Here is a 27,578-nt window from a genome sequence, read left to right as displayed (position 1 = left end):
GCTCCTGTGGGTTTGAGTTCGGGGCACAAGAGCAGGGGGTGGGAGGAAGCATTCCTTGGGGAGGGAGATGTTGCAGTATGAAGAGGGAGAGCCCAGTCCATGTTTCCCCAAAGAAGAATGGCTCTTGGCTTTGAGGGCCCCTTGTGAATGACCCGTTGCGACATTGTGGAGGCAGAAAGAGACTGCTGTTCTGTGCAGGAGTGTCTTTGCAGTGTCCTATGTCTGGCAGCACATGTTTGCGATCTACGTTTGCCCAGTTGTTGTGGATTCACAATCCCACCCCCCTCCCCAAGATCCATGGAGCAGCAAGCAGAGAAGAGTCACCCCACACCGTTCGCAGTTTGTGTGGCTTTATTGGCGAGTGCAGCCTCTCCCTTTACAATCATCAGTTACAGAGCATTGCACACATAAAGGAGGGCAGGGAGGAAGAAGGGCAGGAAGGAAGAAAGAGGGAGGGAAATTGTACATAACATGGAAAGGGTTGCTCTATTTTGTACAACATTCAGCCAAGAAGAGCAGGTGCCATTTGGGGACCACAAGAGCATGACAGCGACCGGCCGAGGGGGGTCTTTGCCGACGTCTCTCTCCAAATGGGAATTATGTACATGGAGTTGGGGGGCGCATGCGGGAAGGAAGGAAGGGACCAGCAGAAGCAGATTTCAACCTCTCTTCACTCCAGACCTATTTTAACCCTCTGCCTGCTGGGTGGATGTGGCTGAGCGCATTTAGAAAGAGGGGTTTTTACAAGGCTTGCCGTAAGACGCCCCAAAGGGCAGCAGCAGCAGCACCACCGGAGGCTGCTTGTAAGGTACAAAAATGTTGGAAAGGTGCTCTGGCCATGAAGGAAGGGGGGGGGGTGTGGGACGCCAGGAAACAAGATGGCGGGAAGGAGGGGGGCGGGGGGAGGAAAAACCCCCATGCTTTTGCCAGGGCAGAACTGTGCGTTTTGGCCCCCCATCCACCACCCCCTGTTTCAAGTTTTAGGACAGAGACATTCATAGGTGGGCGGTGCGCATGCATGCGCACCCTTGTGCTGGTTGGGGCTCTGGGCCTTTTTTTTTCCCATGGTGGAGGGCCAGGAACCAGCCAACTGCGTGTGTCTGGGGTGGAGTGGAGGGCTTTCCCTGTAATCCTTGGGCAGGCCCTCTTGAGCAGGCTCAGCTACAGTCAGAATGGTCCAAAGCGCATATACATATATATACACATACACGCACGCGCATACGGACCACCAACCAACCGCAGGTGGTGTGGTCTACATACAAAGGAGAACTAAGTAAATAAATATATAAATAAATTATGTAACAACCAGAAAAAAAACAATTAAAATTCCTACGGCGTTCCTCTCTCAGGCATGCACACAAAAGCAGCACTTGGCGAAGGAAGAAGGCGGTGGGCCTCTTTGCACAGGCTCTAAGCAGGCAAACCTTTGCAGCACCCACTCCACCTGCTCCCTTTGCACATGTTTGGACTCTCTGATTCCTGTCCCCCAAAGACCCCAGACAGCCCCTCCTTTGGCCTGCCATGGCCAAGCCCCTCTGGCCAAGCCCACCCACAGCAGCCAGAGGTGCCACCATTGTGTTCTGGGGACTTGCCTTTGCAGGGGGTTGGCAGCACTCAGCCCCTTTGCATGTTTTTTTGGAGGGGCGCAGACAGTTCCTCTGTCTTTTGCAGACCTACCTGCTCTTGGTCCTGCTGTTAATTCCATCCCTAGAGCTGCTACCAGACAGTTTTGGGATGGAGGGAGGGAAGGACGGGAAGGAGGGCACACGCAAGCGGAACCATGGCAACCAAATCATTCAACGGCAGCGGTGGTGGTGGCAGTGGCAGCAGAGGCAGCAGCAGCAAAATAATCCCTAGAAAGCAAAATGAGCTCGAGGGGTCCCTCTGCACCGCAGCCCCCTAAGCCGGGGCCCCGTATGCGCAAGGGATGATGGGCACCGGGCTGTGCTCCGAGGCAGAGGAAGGACGAAGGAAGGCAGGAAGGGGAGATCCCGGCCGGCTGGAGCAGGGCCTCAGAACTCAATCTTGCAGGCCGGGAAGGACTCGTCCTGCATCACCACCGTGCTGCTGCTGGCCAGCACCATGATGCTCAGCTCCTGCTGCTTCTCGTGGGTCTGCTGGTACCACTCCCGGGTCACCTCTGTGTCATGCGTTGGGATCAGGGTCACCTGAAGGAGGGAGGCCAGGAAAGAAGGTCAAGTGAGTTGGTGGCTGGGAGGGCCCCCATTCTGACCCCCCCCCCCAAAAAAATCTGGCTCCAGGGAAAAGCGGCAGCTCCACTTACTTGCTGCCACACAAGGGAATGGAGGTCTAATGCACTCAGGATCACGCTTCCTCAAGTCTGGGAATCTAATTTGCATATGGCTTAACATTTTTCTAGTTGTATTGACTCAAATCTAATGCTCACCTTTTTTTTTTTTTAGCTAAATGACCTCTCCATACTTTGGATACGCATACAGTAACCTTAGTACTGAACCAAAGCCAAAGGGAAAGCTGCTTCAGGAGCTGTACCTGGAGCTCCTCTTTGAGGGATGTCACCTCTAATTTAATTTCCACGGCTCTATGTGATTCTGGGCTTTGTACTTTGATGCAGAATCCACATCTTATTGGCAGAGAAGGATCAAGGCCTTGTCAAACTACGTTCCTTGTGATCATGATTCCATAGCATTGAACCAAGGCAATTAATGTGGATTTGTTACACCATAGGTCAGGTATGGGCAAACCCAGGTCCAGGGACTGGATGCAGTCCGTTGGTCTCTTTTCTCAGAACCTCTTCTCTCTCACCATCCTATCCTTCCTTCTCTCTTTACTTCCTCCTTCCCTCCCTTTTGTCCTTTCCCTATTTCCTCCTTCCTTCCTTACCTCTTTCACCCTCCCTCCTTTCTTCCCTTCCACCCTTTTCTCCTTCCTTCCTTCCTTCCTTCCTTCCTTCCTTCCTTCCTTTTGTCTTTTCTTCCCTCTTTTCTCCCTCCCCTCCCTCTCTCCCTCCCTCCATTCCCTTTCACTATTTCATCCTTCCTTCTCTCTTCCCTTCCTTCTATCCTTTCCTTCTCTTTTTCCTTCCTTCATTCTATCCTTCCCTTCCACCATTTTCTCCTTCCTTCCTTCCTTCCTTCCTTCCTTCCTTCCTTCCTTCCTTCCTTTTGTCTTTTCTTCCTTCCCTCTTTTTTCCCTCCCCTCCCTTTCTCCCTCCCTCCATTCCCTTTCACTCTTTCATCCTTCCTTCTCTCTTCCCTTCCATCCTTTCCTTTCACCCTTTCATCCTTCCCTCCCTTTTCTTTCCTTCCTCCCTTCCTTCCATACTTCCCTTCCACCTATCGTCTTCCCTTCCTTGCCTCTTTCCTCCCTTTCTCCATCTTCCCTTCCTTCTCTTTCCTTCATCCTCTTCCTTCCATCCTTCTCTTCCTCCCTCCCTCCCTTTTCTTTTTCCTTCCTTCCTTCCTTCTATCCTTCCCTTCCACCCTTCCATCCTTCCTTCCCTTTTGTCTTTTCTTCTGTTCCTCTTTCTTCCCTCTTCCCTCCTCCTTCCTCACTTCCAGTCCTAGCATGGAGTGCTAGCATGTCCCCCCCCCCCCCCCCCGGGTTCAGGGTTTTGGAAACGGAAGTACGTATTAGATTCAGTGGTGCATTAGACTCAAGCAAATATAGTACCTGAAAAGGAAAGCATGGGGTGGTCACTGGCATGCAGCCCTCCTCCCTGCAGCAGCCAAGAGAGTCCTCCTTCCCTTCCTCCCTCCCTGTTGGCTGGTGGCACCTACCGGCAGGTTCTCTCCCCACTGGGCCTTTCCCTCCAAGAGGGCCTCTAGGACGGCGCGGCTGGGTTCCCCGCTGCCTGGATCGTTCCCGCTCACCACGTAGTAGGAGGCTCGGACCCGCTTGAAGAACTCCTGGTCCGTGTTTTTGGCGCTGCAGTGGTTGGGGATGTAGGCCAGGTCCACGTAGACGGGGGGCACTGAAGAGCCCCCGGTGACCCCACCACTGCTTTTGGGGTTGCCAGGCCCTGGGAGAGAGAGAAACAGGTGTCAAGCCTTTGTGGAACCGCCAATTGTTGTCAGCCCTGAGGCTCCCACGTACAGACTTAGGCCCAAAAGGCATTTCTTCCATACAGATTTACCTAGGAACGGGGGGTGCTTTTCTCCTAGAGCTATACAAACTCCAAGTGCAAGTATATTGGATTGAAGAATCTCGTGCCTTGGAACAATTTCTCCCTGTAGAGATTTTCAATGCATTGTTTGAAGGCTTTCATAGCCTGAATCACTGGGGTGTTGTGAGGTTCTGGGCTTATGGCTGTATTCTAGCAGCACTTTCTCCTGATGTTTTGCCTGCTAGAACATTGCCATACAGTCCTGAAATCACACAACACTCTGACTGAAGAAAGTGATCCTCTCTGCAAAACAATATGAAAACTACTGTAATTTTCAACTATCACAAGACCTGACATTGCTTCTGCTGCAGGAATACTGGGTAGGAATGTTAGTGCACTCACAAAGGAGGGGTGGAAAGGGGCTGTAAACTGAAGCCACCGCAGGCCTGAATGCCGCAGAGATGGCAGCTGCCAGGGGTTTCCTATTTCTGCATAGGAGGGGGCCTCTCCTTGGGCCAACCACAAAACAAGAGGGAGCGGTTCTCCCTTCCGCAGCGTCCGGGCACACAGCTGCACCAGAGAAATGCAAGAAGAGAACTGCCACAGCCAGATCAGCTGCCGGCCGGATTTGGAGTAGCAAGTGGACAAAAAGCCACTCAATGGGCTGAAAACAATGGGAGCCCTATTAAGCCTTCTCTCAATTTCCTCCAGCTCTAGGATGCTGTTCTAGGACCCACACTTGCCCAAGGCCTACCTCTGCTCTAACTCTTTCGACTGCAGCTTTTGGGACCGAAGGGCAAGTTCTTTCAGAGCCCCTCCTCAGATGCCCTGGACACACAGAGAGGGGACTTGCCAGGCCTTTTGTTGTTGTTGCACTACAATGCCCAGTTCCCCTCATTAAGGCCTACATGCTGAGAAATAGACTCCTGGGAGCTGCAGTCCAGGGTCAACCAGAGCCTCTTGCTTTGATTCTGGAGAGCAAAAGCTGCCCTGAGCCCCCTCCTGCCTGGGCCCTCCACTGCCTGCCTCTTACCTAGATTGCTCTTGACACCATTGAGGAGGTTCTTTGTGCCAGATGGGGCGCTCCCCTTCTCCTCGGCATGGAGCTTGGGGGGCTTCTCCCTCTTCACCCAGGTGGGCTTGGGTGAGCGATCTGGGGCCCATCTATCCATCCTGCGGGCTGGGGAGGGTGATGGGGAGGGCTTGCTCTTGCCCACTGATGATGAAGCCGGCTTCCTTCCACCCCGGCTCTTGGGCTCCTTCCGGGACAGCGTCTTCTCTGGAGGGCGATGCAGGAGCGCATCACTCAGCAGAACCTCAGGGTCCATCATGCAGACATCGGGCCGTGGGGGGTGAGGGTGGGGGTCCGGCAGGGAAGTTGGCTGTGGGTCATGACCAAGACGGGTGCTGCCGCTGGAGCCACTGTGGTGCGAGCCACCCATGGCCTTATCCACGGGGAGGAAGTCAGCATCTTCATCGGAGTCCATGGCTGCGTCGGCTGTGATGGAGGGACACTCTTCCGTTTCTGGGGGTACGTCTGAATCTGACTGGGACGTCCCGGAGTCGCTGACTGAAGTGGGAGGGGTCTCTTCTCCCGCAGCGGCTGTTGCTTGCCTCTGGCCGCTGGGAAGGGAATGCAGCGGCCGTCCCATTGCCGAGGGCCGCCCCTCTGCCTGTGAGAGCTTGCTGTCCTCCTCCTCCTCTTCATCATCAGAGTCATGTGGACTGGGATTGATGAAGGACGGGGAAAGCTCCCCCCTCCTTGGGGCCTGATACTCGCAAGAGGAGAACGTTGGCCCGTGCTCCGAGGATGGAACCACACGTGGCTCTGGGTCGCCGGCAGTGTGGCTCTCTTCCTCAACTTGGCTGCCCCACCGAGCAGCCGCTGCCTCTGGGAAGAAAGCTTGCAAGTCGGGGTCTTCTGCCATCATGAGGGACGAGGGACGCGTTTGCCTTCCCTCTGCCTCCTCTTCCTGTTCACCTGCCTCTTCCTCCTCCTCTTCTTCCTCCTCCTCTTCCTCGTTCCTGGCTGCTTTGCTCATGTTGTTGTCGTGGGGCACTCTGTGGAAATCCAGGGGGCTGGAGCTAACCTCAGTGGGGCCATTGGCCGATGTAAAGGCCTCTTGCTGGCTCCAGGGAGAAGGTGGCAGGACGTCTGGGAGGCTGGGGCCAGCTGCCCACTCTTCGGGGCTCATGCTGCACGGAGGAGAGGGTGGGTGCCAAGGTATGCTGCTGTGCCAGTCTGGGCTGGCAGGGAGGGCTTCTCTGCTGTCCCCTGTGGAGTCTGACGGGACCTGTGGGGAGATGACCTGCGCCCCAGGCTCTGGGGAGGATTCCCCCTTTGTTGGTGCAGACTCAGGCTGGAGGGAGGCCGCAGCATGAAGAGTCTCCCCCGCAGGGCTGGCCAGTGCCTGCTCCCAAGGTGCCCCATGGAGCAGCTGCCCTCCTCCTTCTTGGGAGGCCCTTTCCCAGGCCTTTCCAGAGACCTCTAGGTACTCATCAGCCTTGCCTTCGCCACAGGTTCCAAAACCAGAAGGGAGCGACTTCTCCCACAGGTAAGAAGAGGCAGAGGAGAGGCAGGCCTCATGCCGGAAGAGGATGGAGGGCTGGTGGCTCTGCAGGGAGGAAAGCTCGAAGCCGGCAGAGGCAATGGAGGTGGCAGAGGAGTCCCGCCCCTTGGCCAGGATGGATGGGCCCTTGGCCGGCTCCTTCTCCTTGGCCTCCAGGACGGCAGAGGGCAGCCAGGGCGGATCAGTGACGGTGGCAGGGTGACTGCTGGGGGGGTCCTCAGGTCCTGGCTGGAGGGGGTCCCTGCTCTGGGCAGCCTCAGAGGGGGCTCCTTCCTGTGCCTGACCAACAGCACTCAAGGGGCTTCCAGAGGCCTTCGCCCCTGAAATGTCTGTGTAGGGAGGGTCCCTTTCAATGTGGGGGAGAGTGGGCTTGGATGCCTTCTCCGATGGCTCCTGGGCGCCCTTCTCCATCTCGGAGTCACTGGCACTTTCCTCACCTCCAGCCTTCTCATAATAGATGTCCCGGTGGGGGGAACGGGAGTGGGTGGGTGACCCCGGCATTTGTCCGGCCACTGGCTCCAAAGCCCAGGCATGCTCTGTCTTGAAGGGAGATGCCTCCTCCTCCCTCGAGGGCTCTTGGACCTCACTGAAGCTCCTGCTTTCCAAAGAATCCATGCTCAGGGTGCTCCCTGGGCAGCCAGGCAGCAGAGCGGGAGACTCATCACTCTTTTCCTCTTCTTCTCTTGAGGCCTGGCCACAGGACAGAGAGCTCTCCTTCTCAGCCTGGGGGCTATATCTGTCATGGACACCCGTGTAGTCGAAGGCAGGCTGGGTCTTGTCCTTGGGGGAGGTGGGGGAGGAAAGCTCCTTCTCCGTCGGTGTGAAGAGGCAGGACTCTTCCTCCTTGGATGAGATGGGTGAAAGGGACTCTGCCTGGAACCGGGGCGCCCTCCCCTTGCCCAGGGGCTCCGGGCCCAAAAGACCTGTGCCATCCCCCCCGTAGACATCAGCGTAGTGGAAGGTCTTCTGGTGCGGGTACGGCGTGGGCTCCCTCTCCTCCTTCTCGGGCCCCTTCTCCCCAAGGCCTCCCTGGGCTTCTTTTTCTTCATGGGGCTCAAAGGGGCCAGGGGCATAGGAGGCACTGCTGGGCCAGGTGCTGAGGGAGACAAAGGGGGTCCTGGGGTCTGGGCCTGGTGAGTGGGGTCCTCTCTCCTCCACCTCAGGGGTCATTGGCCCCAGGCTCCGGTCCCTTTCTTCCTGGCCTTCCTCTGATGAAGCAGTATGGCTGTCAGGGGCTTTCCCTTCGGTGGCTGGCTTTCCCTCCTCTTCTTCGGAGCCCAGTCCTTCTTTGTGGTGGAAGGCACTATCTGTCCCCAGCCTCTGCCCCGCAATCCTTGGAGAGAACCCAGGGCCACTTGGGGCCCAGGCAGGTGCCTCTCCTTCCTCTTCTAGAGAAGGAGACCCATGTGGAGAGGGGGCTCCAAGGGGCTGCTCCTTGCCTTCAAGGGTAACGGTCCATTCAGGTGCGAAGCCTGAGCCCCTTGTGTCTTGTAGAGAGGGCCCTTCCTCAAAGCCTGGCATCTCTTTCTCCTTCCCATCTGGAGACCAAGGCTTCCTGCCTGCTTGGCCTGCTGTCAACTGGGTTTCTTCTTCCTCCCATTGAGCCCCACCAACAACCGCAGGGAGGGAGCCAGGGTCAGGAAATGCCTCTTCTGTCCTCTCCGGAGCAGCCTCCTTACCTTCTTCCGTGCCCCACATCTCCTTTACCAAGCAGCCATCCGTGTCTTCTCCAGAAAGTCTTCTTGCGTGAGTGGTGGACAGTGGCAGCTTCTCGTATCCTTCCATCTCATCATCCAGAAACGTACATTCCCCCTTTTCCTTGTCATACCTCTGCCGGTGTTCTTTGCATGGCACTTCATTTTCCCGCTCTGGAAACCACACTTTTTTCTCAGAGTTTGCATCTTGCAGGTAAATGTCTTCCATTTCTGGGGACTGATCCTCCCCCTTCTCTCCCTCTCCGGCTGTGGGATCTTGCCTCTCTTCCTCAAACTGACAAGGCTTTGCCTCCCCAGAGCCCTGGGCCTTCACCATACTCTCCTTGCCTGGACTCGACTCCCTGGAAGATGGACTGAGAAGTGGCTTCTCTTCGCTAGGCTCTTCTCTAGATGAGGAAAGTGACTTTGTGACTTCTGGAAAGATCCCTGTGCCAGGCTGGACAAGGGTGGCATGCTGGTCTTCAGGAGATGAAGGCAGAGAGGGTGAGCCCCCTCCGAAATGAGGCCCTGGATCTGTGTCTCTGGCCGGGGACTGCTCTGCAGAAGAGAGGCTTGTTGCAGGAGAGAAGCTGCCTCCGAGGACCTCTGGCAGGGCCTTCTCAGTAGAGATCAACCCAGATTGAGTGTCCGTTTCAGCAATCTCCTCCGTGAATGAGTACGAAGGTGCTTTTTCGCCAGGAACAACAGATGCGGACTTCTCTGGGCTGAAACAGCCTTCTGGTGGAAGTGCTACATCCCTGCTTTCTGGGGGTAATTCTTTGGTGGGCTCGCCTGCTAAGGTGTCTGTCTTCCCAGAAATCTCTCCAGTGGTAGGAAGGCCTTTTGCTTCCGCTGGTGCAATCTCTTTGGCAGATGGGTGCAATGCTGCGTCATCTTCCTCTTCATCCGAAGATTCTTCCCAGCCTTTCGGAGGGGGGATGTCCGAAGCAGAGAACAGCTCGGAACCAAAGCCTTTCAGCCCGCCCTGGCTCTCGTTCTCACTTTCAGTGGGGGGCCCCTCTGTAGACCCCGAAAGCCTCTCTGGGGCAGGTGGGTACAAGTCACACAGCTCCAGCGTTTCCTGCGAGTGGTAGAAGCTCCTGGGCAGCTCCTCACTTTCCAGAGTCTGGCGCCAGGTTTCGCAGGGGGAGGAGACAGGCTCAGTGGGTCCTTTAGACACATCCTCATGGGCTCCAGCCAGGTTGGCAGGGCTCTCCCGCCCACTTGGCTTCACAACCTCCTCCACTGCCTTCTCAAAGCCCTCCTCGGATTCCACGGCCTCTGACTTCTGCTCCTCTACAGGGGACTGGTGGAAGGGTGTGTGCCCAGCGCTGGTGGGGGTCGGAGAGGCCATCTTGACGGTGCTGTCATCAGGGCTGGTGCAGCGCTCCTCGCTCTCCCCAGAGAAGGGTTCTGTCTGCAGCAGCAGTGAGGCTTCCTGTCCCTCCAGGAACAAGAGGGCTTCTGGGGTCCCTATTTTGGGCGCTTCTTCCGGTAAGCTGTCTCCTGGTACTGCTGGCTGAGGGAACACAGGAGCATCATGCTGTTCTTGGACTGCCCACGGCCTTTCCAGATTGGGGGTCTCCTCCTCTTCCTCTTCTTCCTCCAGCTGTGAGTCCTTCTTACCAGCCTGGTGCTCCCTCTTGCCTGCTTGTGCATGGAGGTCTTCCGGAGGGGGAGACTTGAAGCCTTTGTCCTCCTCCAGCGAGGAGGTGGGGGAGATGGTGCCAGCGGAGGGCACGTAGTCCAGGCCCTGCGTGGCCTCCGTCCGAGAAGAAGGGATGCTATTGACCGTGTCCATCAGCAGGGAGCTTTTGCCAGTCTCCTCCGTCTGCGGGGCAGTCAAGGAAGCCACCGACTGGTCTTCAGCCACCGAAGTGGCAAATGAGGAAAGCTTGTCACACTCCGTGATGGAAGTGGCAGATGAGACGTGCTCTTCTTCTGCCAGGGGAGCTGCCACAATGTTTGTAGGGTAGGTGAGCATCTCGGGCTCTTGGCTGGGGTAGACCTTGGACCCTTCTTCAGCCACAGCTGCAGCCTGGTTCCCATGCATGATGCCAAAGGGGCACGGCTGGTCGGGAATGGTGACCTCTTCAGTGCCGATATCCGCCTTGAGGTGTAGCGCCCGCTCCTCCTGTTCGTCATGGATTTCCTCATCGGAGATGGTCTGCTCCGTCTCCGAGTATCCGGGGATGGTCTCATCCTGAATGTAGGAGATGTGCTCCCCAGGTGGGACTCGCCGGGCACCTGGGCATGGTTCCTCCTCCTCTTCCTCCTCCTCCTTCATCATCAGGGATGCCCGCTCTGCCCTTCCTTCTTTGAGCTGTCTCTCTTTATCCTGAGAGGGCAGAGGGGGCTGCATGATAGACAAACCTCTCCCCTCCTCTCTGCCTTCTCCTCCAGCCTCTCTTGAAGATTCCAGTCCTGAGGAGCCTCTCCATCCCGTTGTCCCCTCCCCCTGGGCCTCCATCCATTTCATATTGGGCTCCGCTGTGCCTTTCTCCTCCTCTTGACGCCCCACAAGTGGGGAGTCTCCAGAGGCCAGGGCCCAGTCCCTTTCACCTTTGGCCACCTTCCCAGGAAGCACTGTTGATGCCTCTCCAACCTTCTTCCCAAACTGCCCTTCCTCGGGGGCCTCTGCCTCGAATGCTTTCCCAGTTTCCTCTGCCATTTCCAGGACAGCTGGGGACGGCGATGCGGGGCTGCCTGTTCCTTTGGGTCTCAGGCCATGCAGCTGCTCAGCAGCAGTGCCAAAGGGGTCTCCTTGTCCTTCTGTGGAAGAAGGAGGTGCCTCAGGAGGGTTTCCTTTCTCTTCAGCCTTCAGCTCCTCAAAGTCCTTGGTCAGATCCTCCGGGGAAGAGAGAACCAGCCTCTGGTCATCCCTGCTGGGTGGCTCTGAGGGCTGGCTGGGCTTCTTCGGCACCGGGGAGGCCTTCTGCTCCACAGCCAGGCTCTCCTTCTCGGCTTTGCTGCGGACTTTCTCCGCTTTCACCCGTCCAGGAGCTTTGGCCTTGTATAAGGTTTTCCTCACTTCTGGTGTGAAGGGCTTCAGGTCAGGCTTGGGCACCTTTTTCGCCTCTGGCTTGGCTTCCTTCTTTCTTTCCTCTTTCTTGGATTCTTTCCTTTCTTCTTTCCTCCCATCCTCTTTCTTGAGGTCTTTCCTTTCTTTCTTTAACTCCTTCTTCTCTTTGTCCCTTTTCTCTTCTAGTTTTGAAACCTTCTCTTTGAGGTGCTTCTTCCCGCCTTTGTCTTTAGCGAGTTTCCTTTTCTCAGCCTTGAGGGCCTCACTGGAGTCAGTTTTGATCTTCTCTGCTTTTGTGGGTTTCTCTGCAGCCTTTTCAGAGAGTTCCCTGGCCCTTTTTTCAGCCTTGGCCTCCTTTCCGGCCTCGGCCTTCGTCTCCTCGGCCTTTGAGGCCTCTTTGCTGCCTGGCGGTTTAGGGGAGGACTTGAGGCTCTCCTTGCTGTCCGCCCTCTGCTTGATCCGGCTCTGCTTCAGTGCCGGGGATGGCGTGCCAGAGAGTGCCTCCTTCTGTGTAGCCACAGGGTACTTCAGGAAGTCCAGGTGCCGCAGCCTCTCCAGACCTTCCAGAATCTTGTTCTGTGGGGCGTTTCCTGGAAACAGAACCCGCACAATCTTCTCCATTGGGCTCGCCGGCAGCCAGACCACCAAGGCCGTGATGGAGGTCAGGTAGGGGACGGAGATCTCCCCCTCTTTTCCATTGGAGAGGATGATGCCCGTCCTGGCCTTGCTGTTCCCGGCCCACTTCTGCATGAGGAACTGCATCTCCTTGCTCTCCTTCACCGGGTTCAAGACGTACATGTCCAGTCTCCCAACACCCATTTTGTGGAACAAGGTGATGGGCTCAATGGTGTTGCTGACCACTCGGTAAAGGGGCTCCGGCTTGATGCCCAGCTTGTTAAGGTGCTGCAGGGCCAAGCTGGCTTCCTCGATGCTCCGCTTGACCTTCATGGAGGACTCAGGCATCCGGAGTTTCTCAGGGACATTGAAGAACACAACACCCAGCTCTGGGGAGATGAGGTTCTTCATCCAATCACTGTAGTTGGTGGAGCCCTGCGACTGCTCCTCTTCCTGCTCCGCAATCTTCCTCTGCAACAGCCCATTGATCCCTGGAAGGTTGTCCGCCCCAATGTGGGTCAGGAGGATTGAGTCGATCCGGTCCAGGTGCCGGACCAGCTTCCAGAAGCAGGACCTCTTCTCAGAGCCACCGTCCACCAGGATGTTAAAGCCATTGACGGCAAAAAGGGCTGAGTCCCCCCGCCCCCCGGGGAAGATGTAGCAGCAGGGCTTGGAGAGCTTGAGGAAGCCCCCAGAGGTGGGGGGCTCCAGGAGATCAAAGGGCGATGGGACGTCCACCGTCTCAGAGACGTACTCAGCGAATTCGGAAACCCCGTCCATCTCTGGCAGGACTGGGTCAGGGTTCAGCCTCAGCTTCAGGAGGCTCTGGAACTGAGGACACCCAAGGTTGGTCCAGTCTCCCTCCCCGAAGCAGGACACAGTGAGTGAAGCCTTGGAGGCAGCGTCCCTGTTGCTGAGGAGCTGGGCTACCTGCAAGAAGCAAGGGCAAAAGGAAGGGAAACCACAAACAGTCAGCCATGATCTCAAACCAGAAGAAGTGTAGAAACAATCTGTGCCTCTAACACATGCATGGGCCAACTTTGGCCCTTGCTCCAGCTGTTTTAGATTTCAACTCCCACAATTCTTAACAGCTGGTAGTCTGTTGGAAATTGTGGGAGTTGAAATCCAAAACACTTTGGCCCTCCCTCCAAGTGTTTGCCAAGTGTTGGCCCATGTCTGTTCTAACATGTCCCTGCAGGGTCATGAGGAGCTTCCATAAAATGCTGGATAGCTTAGCTTAGAAAGTCCTAATAGTGACATTAGTCCTCACTCTAAATGCAGGTGGTCCCAAAGATCATCTCACTGGATTTCCCAACTCAGGGCTGCTCACCTCTGGATCAGCAAGTATTTCAGCAAATCTATGGTAGGAGAAACTCCCCTTCTGGAGGAGCAGATCTCCTTCTTGGTCTGAGCTCTGTCCGCACAGCACCAGCAACTTGTGGGCCGAAGGGTCACATAGCAAGGAACGGACCTGTTTGGGCACAAGAAGCACCTTTTGTCAGATCTGGAAATTACCTGGCATTTTCTAAGTGATAGCAGAGTTAATACCTCTGGACTAACCACCTGCACAAAAGATAAGCCACTCTAATTAGGATGTGGTAGTTAATGCAATGGGAGTAGTATATTGGTTGCAATTATACTGAGTAACTTTGGCAAGGGTTGTTGAGGGATGGATGGTAGTTTGGAGAATGTGTTGGAGAATTGCTGCTGTGAGTAACGAGGAAGCTGTAAAGTTTGCATAGTTTGTATATACTTTGCATATTGCTGCAACCAAGGAGAGAGAAAAGCTCTTTTGCTTATTTGGGAAAGAACAAAAGAGAGATCAGGATGACCTGGAAGAGGTGGGAAAGGAAAGCGCAGGAAGAGGGGACATGCAGGAAAATCATTTTGGAAAAACAGGATTGTTTTGGAACAGAGAGAAACAGAAGAGGCACCGAAATGAAGGACAGAGAAGAGAGAGGAGGCCAAGGGACAGTTCCATCTTGTCTCTTGCATATGTCATAAGTTGGGGACCCCTCCCCCCAGCACCAACTGCTGCTCTGGGCCAGAGTGAAGAGAGGGGTGGGGGGGGGGGGGGCAGGGGGCAGTTCCACCTTGTCTCCTGTGCTATGCTAATAATATAATAATATAATCTAATATACTGTATATACATATAATATTTATAATATTATAATGTAATGCAATATAATACTAATAATATATTATAATTATATATTTATATTACATGTAATATTACTAATAATATTACAAAATAATTGTATAGTACAATATAGTAATATTTAATACTGATATTGTACTATGCTAATAATATAATAATATAATACATTGTAATCTTGTAAGCCGCTCTGAGTCCCCTTTGGGGTGAGAAGGGCGGCATACAAATGTAGTAAATAAATAAATAATAGAGCTGGGAGGGAGAGGTGAACGGAAAGTGGGAAAGGAGGTTTGATTGTGTGTGCGTGCATGTTTACTTCAGCCACTATGGTCCACTATAAAACCTATTGTGCAGAACAGTCAACTGTAGTTTTCAAAATGGAGGTGTGCATTAGATTCAATGACGAATGAGACTCGAGTCAAAATGGGTAAATACACTTTTAAGCACTTGGACGCCAACTGAAGGCAGCAGCCGGTAGGAAAACTGAGAGAGTGAAGCCCAACCCCGAAGGCCTATCTATGTTGGACCTCACCTCGGTCACAGCGCTCTCCTCGTCCGGGTTCACAAGGATGACAGAGTCCAGGTCATGGCTCTGGTGGCGGAGGACCCTCAGACCTGGAAGGAGAGAAGGAGAGAGAGAAAGAGGGGTGAGGAAGACCTTCTGGGCCCAGCGCCATGATGCCTAAGGCCCAGCAGGAAGGAGGAGGAGGAGGAGCAGCAGAAACAATCTCTGAAAATGTTTGCAAAGATGATTGAAAACTGCAGTTCTTGAGACACAGCTGAGAAACACGGACAAGGAGGATTCCAGAAAAAAAAATCAATTAAAAATTAAAATATTTAGGACCATCTTATAAGCTTATAAGCTTTTTATAAGCTGGTCCTACATATTTTATTTTTTAATTGATTTTTTTTACTTCTCAGGTCCCATATTGCTTTAAAAAGATTGTTAATACAACAGGCAGAGGGAGCAAGGGTTCCTTTGTGCTCCCCTGGAGACTAGGACTCAATGGAGCCATGGGTTCAAATGACAAGAAAACAGATTCCACTTGAACATTAGGAAGAAGCATTGTTTAGCAGCGGAACTCTCTCCAGTGGAAGCTCCTTCTTTGGAGGCTTTTAAAGAGATGCTGGATGGCCATCTATCGGGAGGGCTTTGATAGGCAAAGAGATGCTCCAAGCAATCAACACAGGATCCTTGGTGACAACACAGGATCCTCGACTTGAAAATGGAGAAAAGCATCTCCCAGACCCAGGGATGAGCACTGCCTCCAGAATCCAGAAATGAAAGGAGAAGCCTCTGCCTTTGTTTGTGTATTGTATATGATTGTAAAGGCATGTAATGTTTGCCTATGTATGTAAATGCTGAAATCCGCTCTGAGTCCCCTAGGAGAGAAGGGCAGAATATAAATAATGTGTATTATTATTTGATACATAACAAGGTTAGTACCACCCAAGTAAAGTGGCCTTTTGCAGCTGACAGATGGTAATTTTGTCAGCGCTGATTGTTTTTAAGTGCAGGCCAGTGTGCCGATCACCACTGGGACCACCTTGACTGGCTTGTGCCAGAGTCTTTGTGGTTCTATCTTTAAATCCTAAGTTGCTTCTCATCAATTCTGCTGTCAGATGTGTATTATTATTATTATTATTACTATTACTATTATTATTATTAGAAACACAACAAGATGAGTCCACAGCAAACAAGATCACTCTGTTGGCTGTTGTATTGGATCACACATCGGGCACTTTCCAAGTGTCTAGGACTGTGTGATGTGTCGGTGAATAATACATGCAGATCCCAGTAGGGTGACCTTTTGCAGCTGGAAGAAAGTCATCTTGTCAGCGTTGATTGTTTTTAAGTGCAGGCCAAGGTCTTTAGGCACTGCACCCAGTGTGCCAATCACTACTGGGACCACCTTTACTGGTTTGTGCCAGTGTCTTTGAAGTTCAATCTTTAAATCCTCTTATCATGTCAGCTTTTCCAGTTGTTTCTCTTCAATCCTGCTGTTGCCTGGGATTGCAACAATTATTATTATTATTATTATTATTATTATTATTATTATTATTATCGTGCTTTTCCTGCATAATGGCAGAAAGAAGGTGGTTGACCTGGATGGCCCATGTGGTCTGTTCCAACTGTATTATTATATGATTCTACGATTCTAGGGAGGCCAGATTCCCCGGAGGAGCTGGTACCATTCTATCCCAGTTGAAGGCCAAGAGCAGCACATTCAGGCCAAACATTGCATGCTTTGAAGGGCTGGCTCACACCCTTCCAGGTGCCTGCAATGTTTCCCAAAGTGCATGCATGCAGCAGGAGTCCTACTCTGCCTCCATGGGATGAGGTTGCTGGGTTTTAGAGTGGGAAAACGGTGGGCCCCTGAGGTTGCAAGCAGGGGGGAAGGGGCAGCCCTGGTATCCAAGGCTTGCCCCCTTGCCCCCCCCCCTTCTGTCTCACAATAATGCCAGCTGGACGGATGGAGAAGGGACAAAGGACAAAGGCAGGGCCTGTTCTGGCTCCTGTTTTGGTGGCTGCCTGGTGGTGACAGTGCCCCACTCTTCCTCACCAGCTCACAGCAGAGAGAAAGAAAAGCAGGCAGATGGGGCGGGGGGGGAGTTCCCCTTTGTATTTTTTCTCCTCCTTTCCAGAGATCGTGCTTTTGACCCATGTAGCAAGTGCCGCCAAAGTAGGGAGCACTTCTTGGGCTGGAAAGGAAATGTGCATTGGGACTGGAAGGAAGGGCAGGACCCCCTTTGCCCTATGGAGGAGTTTGGGGGGGGGGGCAAGGAGGGGCAATGGTCGGGGACAAGTGAAAAGCCAAAGCCTCTCCCTTCTCTGAGTAGACCAAGCATGTCTACTCTGAGTAGACCAGCCGCTTAAGCGGCTGGGGGGGGGGGGAAGGGGCTTGAGGCTGTTGGGAATGATGGGAGTTGAAGTCCAAAACACCTGGAGGGAAGGCCCCAGTTGGCCCAGGCCCAGTCTACTCAGAGGAGTGAGAGTTGCCTCTGAGGAGGGAGAGTTGCTGCAGGGAGGGGTCCCCATGCCCTTTGATTTTCCCACTCCCCCTTTTCCTGGGCTCCATTCTGGAAATCCTCCTTTGCCTCAGGACCCCCTCACGCAGACACCCCCTCCCATTCCAAAGTAGCCAGAGGAAGGGGAGAGGGAACAGGCAGCCCACTCCTCAAAGGGGGCTCTCAGTTGCAAGAGGCTACAGACAATGTGGTCGCTGTTGCCTGTTTTTGGTAAAAAAAAATATTTAGCTGCTTGTGCTCCTTCTGTTTTTATCAGTTTTATACTAATTTATGCAATTCTTTTGATACAAAATAGAGAAATACGCGATTTTGTTGCTATAAGTGGTATTGTTTATGTTTTAATTGCTTTTAACCTCGTTTATATTTTTAAATAAATGTTATTTAATTGTTGAATTTTTAAGGCATTGAATTTGGCCTCTGCTGTAAGCCACCTTGATTCCCCTTTGGGATCGAGAAGGGTGGGATATAAATATCTATATAAATAAAAATGTAATGTTCGTTTGTGGGATTAAAATAACTCAAAACCACTGGACGAATTGACACAAAATTTGGACACTATACCCCTAACAGACCAACGACAATAACTCAAAACCCCCTCTCAAAATATAGCGGGAAGGACTTAAAACCCCAAATAAATGATGATACAGCGCATGTGCAGAAATGACATCTCCCAGCATCCCCTAGACCAGGTCCTTTAGGAAAATGAGGATGCTCCAAATGCACTGCTTCCAAGCTGCAAGCTTTCTTCTCCTTGGATTTCATTGAGACCATCCCAATCTGTACATATTTCCTATTTCTGAACTGCAACTTCAAGCAATCCTCCAGATAGATAAGATAGATAGATTAGATAGATAGTTGGTAGTTAGATAAATCAATCAGGAAGACTGCTGGGAGTTACAGTCCAAGAATAGGTAGAGAAGGAAGAAAGGAGAAAAAGAAAAAGGGAGAGGAGGGAAGGAAAGAGGTAGAGAAGGAAGGAAAGAAGGAAAGAAGGAAGGAAGGAGAGAAGGAAAGAAAAGAGGGAAGGAAGGAAGTAAAGAAGGAAGGAAGGAGAGAAGGAAAGAAGGAAGGAAGGAGAGAAGGAAAGAAAAGAGAGAAGGAAGGAAGGAAAGAAGGAAGGAAAGAAGGAGAGGAGGAAGGAAGGAAGGAAGGAAGGAAGGAAGGAAGGAGAGAAGAAAAGAAAAGAGGGAGGGAAGGAAGGAAGGAACGAAGGAAGGAGAGAAAAAGGGAGGGAATGTTGGCCACAGCAACACATGGTGGGTATAGCGGAGTAGAAGGGGGCAAGAGAGAGAGAGGGGGAGGGGCACCCTCTGGCTGCTCTGCCCCCCCCCCCCCGGTCCCCCAATTGCACTACTGGGGACATGGTGGCAGGGTATAAATAAAGATGATGATGATGAATAATTACAGCTAGTAGTAAATAAAATAATAAACCATAGAATCATAGAGTTGGTAGAGACCTCATGGGCCATCCAGTCCAACTCCCTGCCAAGAAGCAGGAAAATCGCAATCAAAGTACCCCAACAGATGGCCATCCAGTGTTGAAAATCCATACATTGATAACAGATGGCCAATCCATACCTTGAAAAGGCAGGCCTGGCTCTTGGAAAAGAGACCTTGTGCCTTTTGGACAGAAAGGGGGTGCGGGTGGGTTGGAGGGGAGGGGTCTTCACCAGAAATGAATGCGGGGGGGGGGGGGGAGAAATAAAGCAGGCAAAGGAAGTCGAGAGGGCACACGCAACTCACTCCCCAAACCAGGCTCTGAGCTGCAATGCTTTCTTAGAAGTGGGACTGTTGGGGGGGGGGGGGAGAGAATGGAAGGCAGGAGCCCAAATGCCAGAAATGGCAGGGAGGGAGAGACTTGAGCGCCCCTTTTATTTATTTATTTACAACATTTATATGCCATCCTACTCACCCTGAAGGGGAATCAGAGCGGCTTACAAGATATATATATATATATATATATATATATATATAATAATACAATATATTACATTATTAGCAGAGCACAATATTAGTATTATATAGTGCTATATTGTACTATACCATTATATTGTAATATTACATGTAATATAAAATGCATAATTATAATATCATATTATTAGTATTATAAGTATTGTATGACATTATAATATTATAAATATTATAAATATTATATATATATATATATATATATATATATATACATTATATTATATTGTATTTTATATTATATTATATTATTAGCATAGCACAGGAGATAAGGTGGAACTTTTTCCTCCGACCTCCCCCCACACTTTTGCCCTGAAGCACAGCGGTGGGAAGGAGGGCCCCTCCCTTGGGAACCATCATCCGGGGCCCAAGAGCGGGGGGGGGGGGGGAAGAGAGAGAGAGATGGAGAGAGAGGGGGGGCGCCCTTGGCTGCTCTGATGCCCCCCCCCCCCCGCCAATCCCTAAGGGCAACGAAAGGCAAGGACAGGCCTATCCGGATCTCCCCCCCCCCCCCCGCACTGCGGAGCATAAGCCTGGGCCATGATAGATGGCGGAGGGGGGGGGGGAGAGAGAGAGAGGGAGGGGAGGAAGCGGGGGCATCGTTCTCTGCACCGGAAGGAGGGATCAGCGGGGGGGGGGCAGTGGAAGGGGGGACAGTGGGAGGGGAGGGGAGCGAACCCCCTCCTCTCCATTCCCTCCCTCCCTCTCTCCCTCCCTCTCGTTGCACCTGTCCAGGCTCCCCCCTCTGCGGCTTCAGCTTCTGCTGCTTGGGTGTCCCCCCCCCCCTTTTTTTTCTTCCTCCTCCCTCCCCCCCTCCCTGCATTTGCCGCATTGTGCGTGCCTCGGGAGCGCGCCCTGCCTCCCCCCCCCCTTTCCTCTTGGCAGCGCGCATCTGCGAGGAGGGCGTTGGCTGCCCCCCTCCCCTCCCTCCCTCCCTCCTTCTCTCTGTGCTCTCCAAGGAGATGCAGGCAGATGCGTCCCCCCTCCTTGCCTCCCTCCCTCCCGCAGGGCCTACCGATCCGCGCTTCCTTCTGCCTCCGCCTCCTCCGGCCGCCGGGGAGGAAGAGGAGGAGGAGGAGGAGGATGCCGCTGCTGATGCTGATGCCAGTCTGGAGGGGAGGGAGAGAGGGAGAGAGGGAGGGAGGGGGGCACAGAGAGAGAGAGAGAGAGAGAGAGAGAGAGGGAGGGGAGGAGCAGCAGGAACTGGCCCCGCCCCCTGCCAAAAAGAAGAAGCATCAGCATCAGCAGCGCCTCCCTCCCACACTGCAGCCCCCCCCCTTCGCCTTATTGGGGTGGGGGGTCAGGAGGGATGGCAGAGTTGAGCCAAAGGACGGAGGAAAAGGGAGGCACCACAAGAGGCAGCCGCTTGGCCAACCATTAAATCACTATTGACCCAGAGGGGACGAGTTCCAAGCCAGAGTGAGCTCCCCACCATTAATAGTCTAGCTTGCTGTTGACCTATGCAGCCCGAAACTCAGTTGCATCTGTCAAGTAGGAAATTTATTTATTTATTTAGCAGTTTTGTATAGTCACCTCCGTTCAAGGGACTCAGGCCAGTTTCCAACATCAATATTACAGACAGTCATTAAAACATCATATTCTAAATCACACTAAAACATTAAAAATAGCAAAATACAATCATATAATTACAGCGGTCAGTCGTCATCAAAAATCATTATTCGTCGTCATCCATTCATATCACAGGATCATGGCTCATTCGTCGAATACCAATCCCCAAAGCCAAGTTTAGATTTAGGTACCGCTTTAGGTAATAGTATGAAAGCTAGATCCGGAAGCTCTGAGCCTTACACTCTTTCCGTTTTCGCTCCTTCAGGAGCCCTATTTGCCCAACGCAGAATGGAATACAGATATTATAGAATTTATGTAAGAATTCTTTAATAATAATAATAATAATAATAATAATTACAACAGCACAACAACAGAGAGGAAACAAACAAGGACATCTAATCACCTCTCAACAAAAGTTTGCTCTAGGCACTGTCAGGCCATTTTATGCTAATCAAGGTGCTCAGTTGAAACATTCACTCCAGTTCCAGCAGACAAGAGTCCTTTGTCCCACCCTGGTCATTCCACAGATATATAAGGCCTTTTTCCTAGTGATTTCCAGCAGATCTCACTACCTCTGAGGACGCTTGCCATAGATGCAGGCGAAACGTCAGGAGAGAATGCCTCTAGACCAGGGATCCTCAAACTTTTTAAACAGAGGGCCAGGTCACAGTTCCTCAAACTGTTGGAGGGCCGGATTATAATTTTTTTAAAAAAATGAATGAATTCCCATGCACACTGCACATATCTTATTTGTAGTGCAAAAAACACTTAACAACAATAGATTAATTAAAATGAAGAAATTTTTTAACAAATATAAACTTATTAGTATTTCAATGGGAAGTGTGGGCCTGCTTTTGGGTGATGAGATAGGATTGTTGTTGTGTTGTTGTGTGCCTTCAAGTCGTTTCAGACTTATGTAGACCCTGAGCGAGGACTGGGTAAATGACCTTGGAGGGCCATATCTGGCCCCCGGGCCTTCGTTTGAAAACCCCTGCTGTAGACCATGGCCATATAGCCCGAAAAAACCTACAACAACCCAGTGATTCTGGCCATGAAAGCCTTCGACAATACAATAATAATAAAGTTTTGGAACACAAAACACCAGAATCATAATTGTAGAAAAGAAAAAAGTCTGGATTATTGATGTCACCATACCGGGTGATAGTCATATTGAGGAAAAACAACAGGAAAAACTCAGCCTCTATTAAGACCACAAAACGAACTGCAAAGGCTCTGGCATAAACCAGTACAGGTGGTCCCAGTGGTCATTGGCGCACTGGGTGCCATGCCAAAAGATCTCAGCTGGCATTTGGAAACAATAAACATCAACAAAATCACGATCTGTCAACTGCAAAAGGCCACCTGACTTGGATCTGCGCGCATCATTCGAAAATACATCACACAGTCCTAGACGCTTGGGTAGTGTTCGACTTGTGATTTTGTGATACGAAATCCAGCATATAGATCTCATTTGCTGTGACATACTGTGTTTTTGTGCCAGTAAAATAATAATAAACTTTATTTATAACCCACCAACATCTCCCCAAAGGGGACTCGTGGCAGCTAACATGAGGCCAGGCGCAAAATAATACAACATAGTATAATAAAATCAGACCCTAACCCTTACCCAAATCCTAAACCTTACTCTAACCCTAAGCCTAAGCCTAAGCCTTAACCCTAATCCTAACCGAAACCCTAAACCTTACCTAACCCTAACTCCTAAGCCTAATTCTAACCCTAATCCTAAGGCTTACCCTACCCCAAACCCTAAACATTACCCTAAATTTTATCCCAACCCTCCCCTCCTTTATATATTTCCACCAAATTGAAGTATATTCTCGCCCTCCGTGTGTCGCTCTTCCTTTCCCTTATTCACAACCGCCATTGCAGAATGTGCATAATGCTCAGAGCTTCCGAACTCAGCTATCATACTATCACCCCACTTTATGCAGGGAGGCTAATTTAACTAATTTATGACACCATAAACCTTCCAGCAGTGTGTGTAAGAATGACCATTAAATCACCATTGACTGAGAGGTCATGAGTTCCAAGCCAGCCCGAGTTGGAGTGAGCTCCCAACCATTAATAGTCTAGCTTGCTGTTGATCTATGAGCCCGAAAGACAGTTGCATCTGTCAAATAGGAAATTTAGGTACCACTTTATGCAGGGAGGCTAATTTAACTAATTTACAACACCATAAAAACTTCCAGCAGTATGTGCAAGAATGAGGAAGTACTCCACCAAGGACTCAGTGTCACAAGTGGACAGTGAAGTGGGAGCTTCCCCTGTGGCCAGAATTGAGCATATCCTTATGAAGCTGGAAAAGCTGGAATGTTAAATTGCCTCTGAGTCTGTCTATATCACTTATTTTATTGTGATTTTTTTTGTTGTTCTGCATTTTGTTTTGCTGTAATGTATTACCGGGCTCCCCTCTGGGGAGATGGTGGCGGGGTATAAATAAAGTTTATTATTATTATATATGTTGTATGTCTAATGGCATTGAATGTTTGCCATGCATATGGGCATGTAATCTGCCCTGAGTCCCCCATGGGGTGAGAAGGGCAGATTATAAATTCTGCAAATAAATTATTATTAATAATAATAATGTTTGCTGCATGTTGGACCTTCCTTGGATGGAGTAAAAAGGGTGGAATATAAATATTGTAAATAAATAATAAATAAATAATAATAATGTTTGCTATATGTTGGACCTTCCTTGGATGGGGTGAGAAGGGCGGAATATAAATACTGTAAATAAATAAATAAATAAATAATGTTCGCCGTAATGTTCGCTATCTTCCTTGGATAGGGTGAGAAGGGCGGAATATAAATATTGTAAATAAGTAATAATAATAATAATAATAATAATGTTCACTGTATGTTGGACCTTCCTTGGATGGGGCGAGAAGGGTGGAATATAAATATTGTAAATAAATAATAAATAAATAATAATAATGTTTGCTATATGTTGGACCTTCCTTGGATGGGGTGAGAAGGGCGGAATATAAATACTGTAAATAAATAAATAAATAAATAATGTTCGCCGTAATGTTCGCTATCTTCCTTGGATAGGGTGAGAAGGGCGGAATATAAATATTGTAAATAAGTAATAATAATAATAATAATAATAATAATAATGTTCACTGTATGTTGGACCTTCCTTGGATGGGGCGAGAAGGGTGGAATATAAATATTGTAAATAATTAATAATTAATAATAATAATGTTCGCTGTATGTTGGACCTTCCTTGGATGGGGTAAAAAGGGTGGAATATAAATATTGTAAATAAATAATTTAATAATAATAATAATAATAATAATAATAATGTTCGCTGTATGTTGGACCTTCCTTGGATGGGGTAAGAAGTGCAGAATATAAATATTATAAATAAATAAATAAATAAATAAATAAATAATGTTTGCTGTATGTTGGACCTTTCTTGGATGGGATGAGAAAGGTGGAATATAAATATTGTAAATAAATTAATAATAATAATGTTCGCTGTATGTTGGAACTTCCTTGGATGGACTAAAGATTGCAAAGACCAGGACTCAAGTCCTGTCAGGATGCGCAAAGAAAGGGAAGGTGGGAGGGAGGAGGAAAGCCAGCAGAGAGGCATGAACCTGAGCCTAGAAGAGGGGCATTTGCATATCCCCAGCCCCACAATCCTCTTTGGGGGAGGGAGCGGAGAGGTTCTCCCCAAAGGAAGGGTTGGGCATGCCTCCCCAGCCCCACCATCCTCTGCAAAGCAACACAAGGGCATGGCCTACAGACAGGAGCCAGGCCCAGGCATGTAGCCGGGGGGGGGGGGGGGCTTGAGGGGCTTCACTCCCCCCCAAAATTCTCATGGTGGCTCGCGAAAAGGCCTTACTGGTGCATTATTTAAACTGTTATGTTTATTCATATCATGATCTGATCACCATGCTCAATATATCCCATATGTATGGGGGTATCGGGGTAATGATACAAAAGGTTTGCTAGAGTAGACCCTCTTTCACTCAGACTCAGCCCCCCCAAAACTCAGCCCCCCCCCCAGAAATCCCCCCTTTTTAGCCCCCCCCCCCCAAACGAAATCCTGGCTATGGGCCTGGCCAAGCCTGCTGCACTTGGTTTTCGAGGGAGGGGTGGTGGTGGTGGAGAGACAGCCAGAAAAAAGAGACAGTCCCACCCCCCCTCTATCCCAAACCAAATGAGCCCTGTTTACAATGGCAAAGAGCTTGTATTGACCAAACAGGCACCTGGCATGACAGGCAGCAGAAGGGATGACCCTCCAAGGCCCCATCAAAGCCCTCCCGACAGATGGCCACCCAGCAGAGCCATGGAGCCGGGCCCAGCCTTCCTTCCTTTGAAAGGAAAGGAAGAGGGTGGGGAGTGACCAGGCACTGACCTCTGACCTCCGAGGAGAAGTGAGCCAGGTGCCGAGTGACGAAGAGCCTCAGCTGCCGGTCCAGCTCGGAAGGAGGGAGCTCGGCATCCCACGAACGAAGGCCTGGACATGGGAGAAAGGACACCCCCCGTCACTGCACTGACGCCGCAAGCCAAGCTGGGCCCATCCCTCTGCGCTTCCCTCCCTCCCTCCTCCGCCTCCCCGCCGCTCTCCAGGGTGCTGAAGAGGCCTCACCGCGCTCCAAGCCCCTCCGCACCGCCTCCCGCTCCTCCTCCGAGCCGACCTCCCCGATCACAGCCAGCAGGGCCCGGCGGCCCCCGACGCCTCCCCGAGGATGCTCTTCCGCCGGCAGCGCAGTCCCCATGGCAACCGGCTGCTCCCACCCGGAGCCGCAGCGCAGCACTCACTCACTCACTCCCGGCTGCCCCCCCTCCTCCCGCGCGCCGCTATTAAAGGGCCCGCAGCAGCAGCAGGAGGCGGGGCGGACGCGAAGGGGGCGTGGCGTCGGTCACTTAGCTCCGCCCCTAATACCTCTCTCCCCCTCCTTCGACCCAGTGTTGCTAGGGTAACTCCGAGGGAGGGATGAAGGGAGACTAACTCTTAAAAGGCCAGCAGCAGCAGGAGGAGGCGGGGCGGAGGCGAAGGGGGCGTGGCATCGGTCACTTAGCCCCGCCCCCTAATTCCCTTTCTTCCTCGACTCAGTTTTGCCAAGGAAATAAGAGAGACTGACTCCTTTCTTCCCTCCTCCCTTGCGCCGCTCTTAAAGGGCCCGCAGCAGCAGCCTGGAAGCGAAGGGGGCGTGGCATCGGTCACTTAACCCCGCCCCTAATTCCTCTCTCTCCCCCCCCCTTCTACCCAGTGTTGCTAAGGAAACCCCGAGGGAGGGAAGAAGGGAGACTAACTCTTAAAAGGCCCGCAGCAGCAGGAGGCGGGGCGGCCGCGAAGGGGGCGTGGCTTCGGTCACTTAGACCCGCCCCCTAATTAACTTTCTCCCTCGACGCAGTGTTGCCAAGGAAAGACTAACTCCTTTCCTCCCTCCTCCCTCGCGCCGGTCTTAAAGGGCCCACAGCAACAGAAAGAGGCGGAGCGGACGCAAAGGGAGCGTGGCGTCGGTCACTTAGCCCCGCCCCTAATTCACTCTTTCTTCCCCCCCTTCGACCCAGTGTTGCTAAGGAAACCCCGAGGGAGGGAAGAAGGGAGACTAACTCTTAAAAGGCCGGCAGCAGCAGGAGGAGGGGGGCGGCCGCGAAGGGGGCGTGGCTAAGTGACAGAAGCCACGCCCCCTAATTCACTTTCTCCCTCGACCCAGTGTTGCCAAGGAAAGAAGAGAGACTGACTCGTTTCCTCCCTCCTCCCTTGTGCCGCTCTTAAAGGGCCCGCAGCAGCAGGAGGAAGCGGGGCGGACTCGAAGGGGGCGTGGCGTCGGTCACTTAGCCCCGCCCCTGATTAACTTAGCTCCGCCCCTAATTCCTCTCTTTCCCTCCTTCGACCCAGTGTTGCCAAGGAAACCCGAGGGAAGGAAGAAGAGAGACTAACTCCTTTCCTCCCTTCTCCCTCCTCCCTCGCGCCGCTCTTAAAGGGACCGCAGCAACAGAAGTAGGCGGGACGGACGCGAAGGGGGCGTGGCGTCGGTGACTTAGCCCCGCCCCCTAATTCACTTTCTCCCTCCTCGACCCAGTGTTGCCAAGGAAACCCTGAGGGGAGGGAAGAAGAGAGACTGACTCCTTTCCTCCCTCCTCCCTCGCGACGCTCTTAAAGGGCCCGCAGCAGCAGAAAGAGGCGGGGCGAACGCGAAGGGGGCGTGGCGTCGGTCACTTAGCCCCGCCTCCTAACTAGTTTTCTCCCTCGACCCAGTGTTGCCAAGGTAACCCTGAGGGAGGGAAGAAGGGAGACTGAAAGGGTCCGCAGCAGAAGGAGGAGGCGGGGCAAACGTGAAGGGGGCGTGGAATCGGTCGCTTAGCCCCGCCCCTAATTCACTTTCTCCCTCGACTCAGTGTTGCCAAGGAAACCCCGAGGGAGGCAAAAAATGAGACTAATTCCTTCCCTCCCTCCTCCCTCGCGCCGCTCTTAAAGGGCCCGCAGCAACAGAAGTGGGCGGGGCTGACGCGAAGGGGGCGTGGCGTCGGTCACTTAGCCCCGCCCCCTAACTAGTTTTCTCCCTCGACCCAGTGTTGCCAAGGTAACCCCGAGGGAAGGAAGGAGGGAGACTGACTCCTTCCTTCCCTCCTCCCGCGCGCCGCTCTTAAAGGGCCCGCAGCAGCAGAAGGGGCGTGGCATAAGTCGTTTGGCCCCGCCCCCTTCCCGCTTTACCTAGTCCTAGTGTTGCCAAGGAAACCCGGAGGGAGGGAGGGAATGAGGGAGGCCGTTCAGGGAAGCAAGCGAAGGGATGTAAAGCGCCGGCACCTGTTTGTCCTCTGAGTCGTGCTCCCCGCGGCCCTTGGCGGCGAGTGAGGAGAAGGAGGCGGGGCCTGGCGTCGCCGTGGC

At 52.1% G+C, this 27,578-nt stretch overlaps 1 protein-coding gene across 4 annotated transcripts; it reads right to left on the bottom strand.

The window, feature by feature from the left end:
- Positions 1-333: 333 nt before the first annotated feature.
- MAP1A (microtubule associated protein 1A) lies at positions 334-27,577 on the bottom strand. 4 transcript variants are annotated; one of them, XM_060755474.2, is made up of 7 exons: positions 27,498-27,577; positions 25,095-25,196; positions 14,673-14,755; positions 13,316-13,456; positions 5,118-12,915; positions 3,759-4,000; positions 334-2,168 (listed from the first exon to the last, which is right to left on the bottom strand). In XM_060755474.2, exons 5-7 carry the CDS (start codon positions 12,763-12,765, stop codon positions 2,013-2,015), a joined length of 8,046 nt encoding a protein of 2,681 aa, XP_060611457.2. In that variant the 5' UTR covers positions 12,766-12,915; positions 13,316-13,456; positions 14,673-14,755; positions 25,095-25,196; positions 27,498-27,577; the 3' UTR covers positions 334-2,012. The 4 variants fall into 4 exon arrangements, with proteins under 4 accessions (XP_060611457.2, XP_060611456.2, XP_060611458.2 ...); XM_060755473.2 differs by lacking the exon at positions 27,498-27,577 and adding an exon at positions 25,329-25,521; XM_060755475.2 differs by lacking the exons at positions 25,095-25,196; positions 27,498-27,577 and adding an exon at positions 20,154-20,271.
- Between the last annotated feature and the right edge of the window lies 1 nt (position 27,578).

This window comes from Anolis sagrei, chromosome 9 (assembly GCF_037176765.1).
Source record: "Anolis sagrei isolate rAnoSag1 chromosome 9, rAnoSag1.mat, whole genome shotgun sequence".
In the NCBI taxonomy this organism is placed as follows: domain Eukaryota; kingdom Metazoa; phylum Chordata; class Lepidosauria; order Squamata; family Dactyloidae; genus Anolis; species Anolis sagrei.
The sequence above is the reverse complement of the archived record's forward strand: the minus strand, read 5'-3'. Positions and strand labels throughout refer to the sequence as shown.

What these genes read in the sequence shown, in the direction of transcription:
- MAP1A (XM_060755473.2), bottom strand. Translation starts at nt 25,458, where the DNA reads ATGGGGACTGCGCTGCCGGCGGAAGAGCATCCTCGGGGAGGCGTCGGG. An exon ending in GCGGAGGGGCTTGGAGCGCG is followed by an intron (nt 25,197 to 25,328) that starts GTGAGGCCTCTT and finishes TCCCATGTCCAG; the next exon opens with GCCTTCGTTCGTGGGATGCC. An exon ending in AGGAGAGCGCTGTGACCGAG is followed by an intron (nt 13,457 to 14,672) that starts GTGAGGTCCAAC and finishes GTGCCCAAACAG; the next exon opens with GTCCGTTCCTTGCTATGTGA.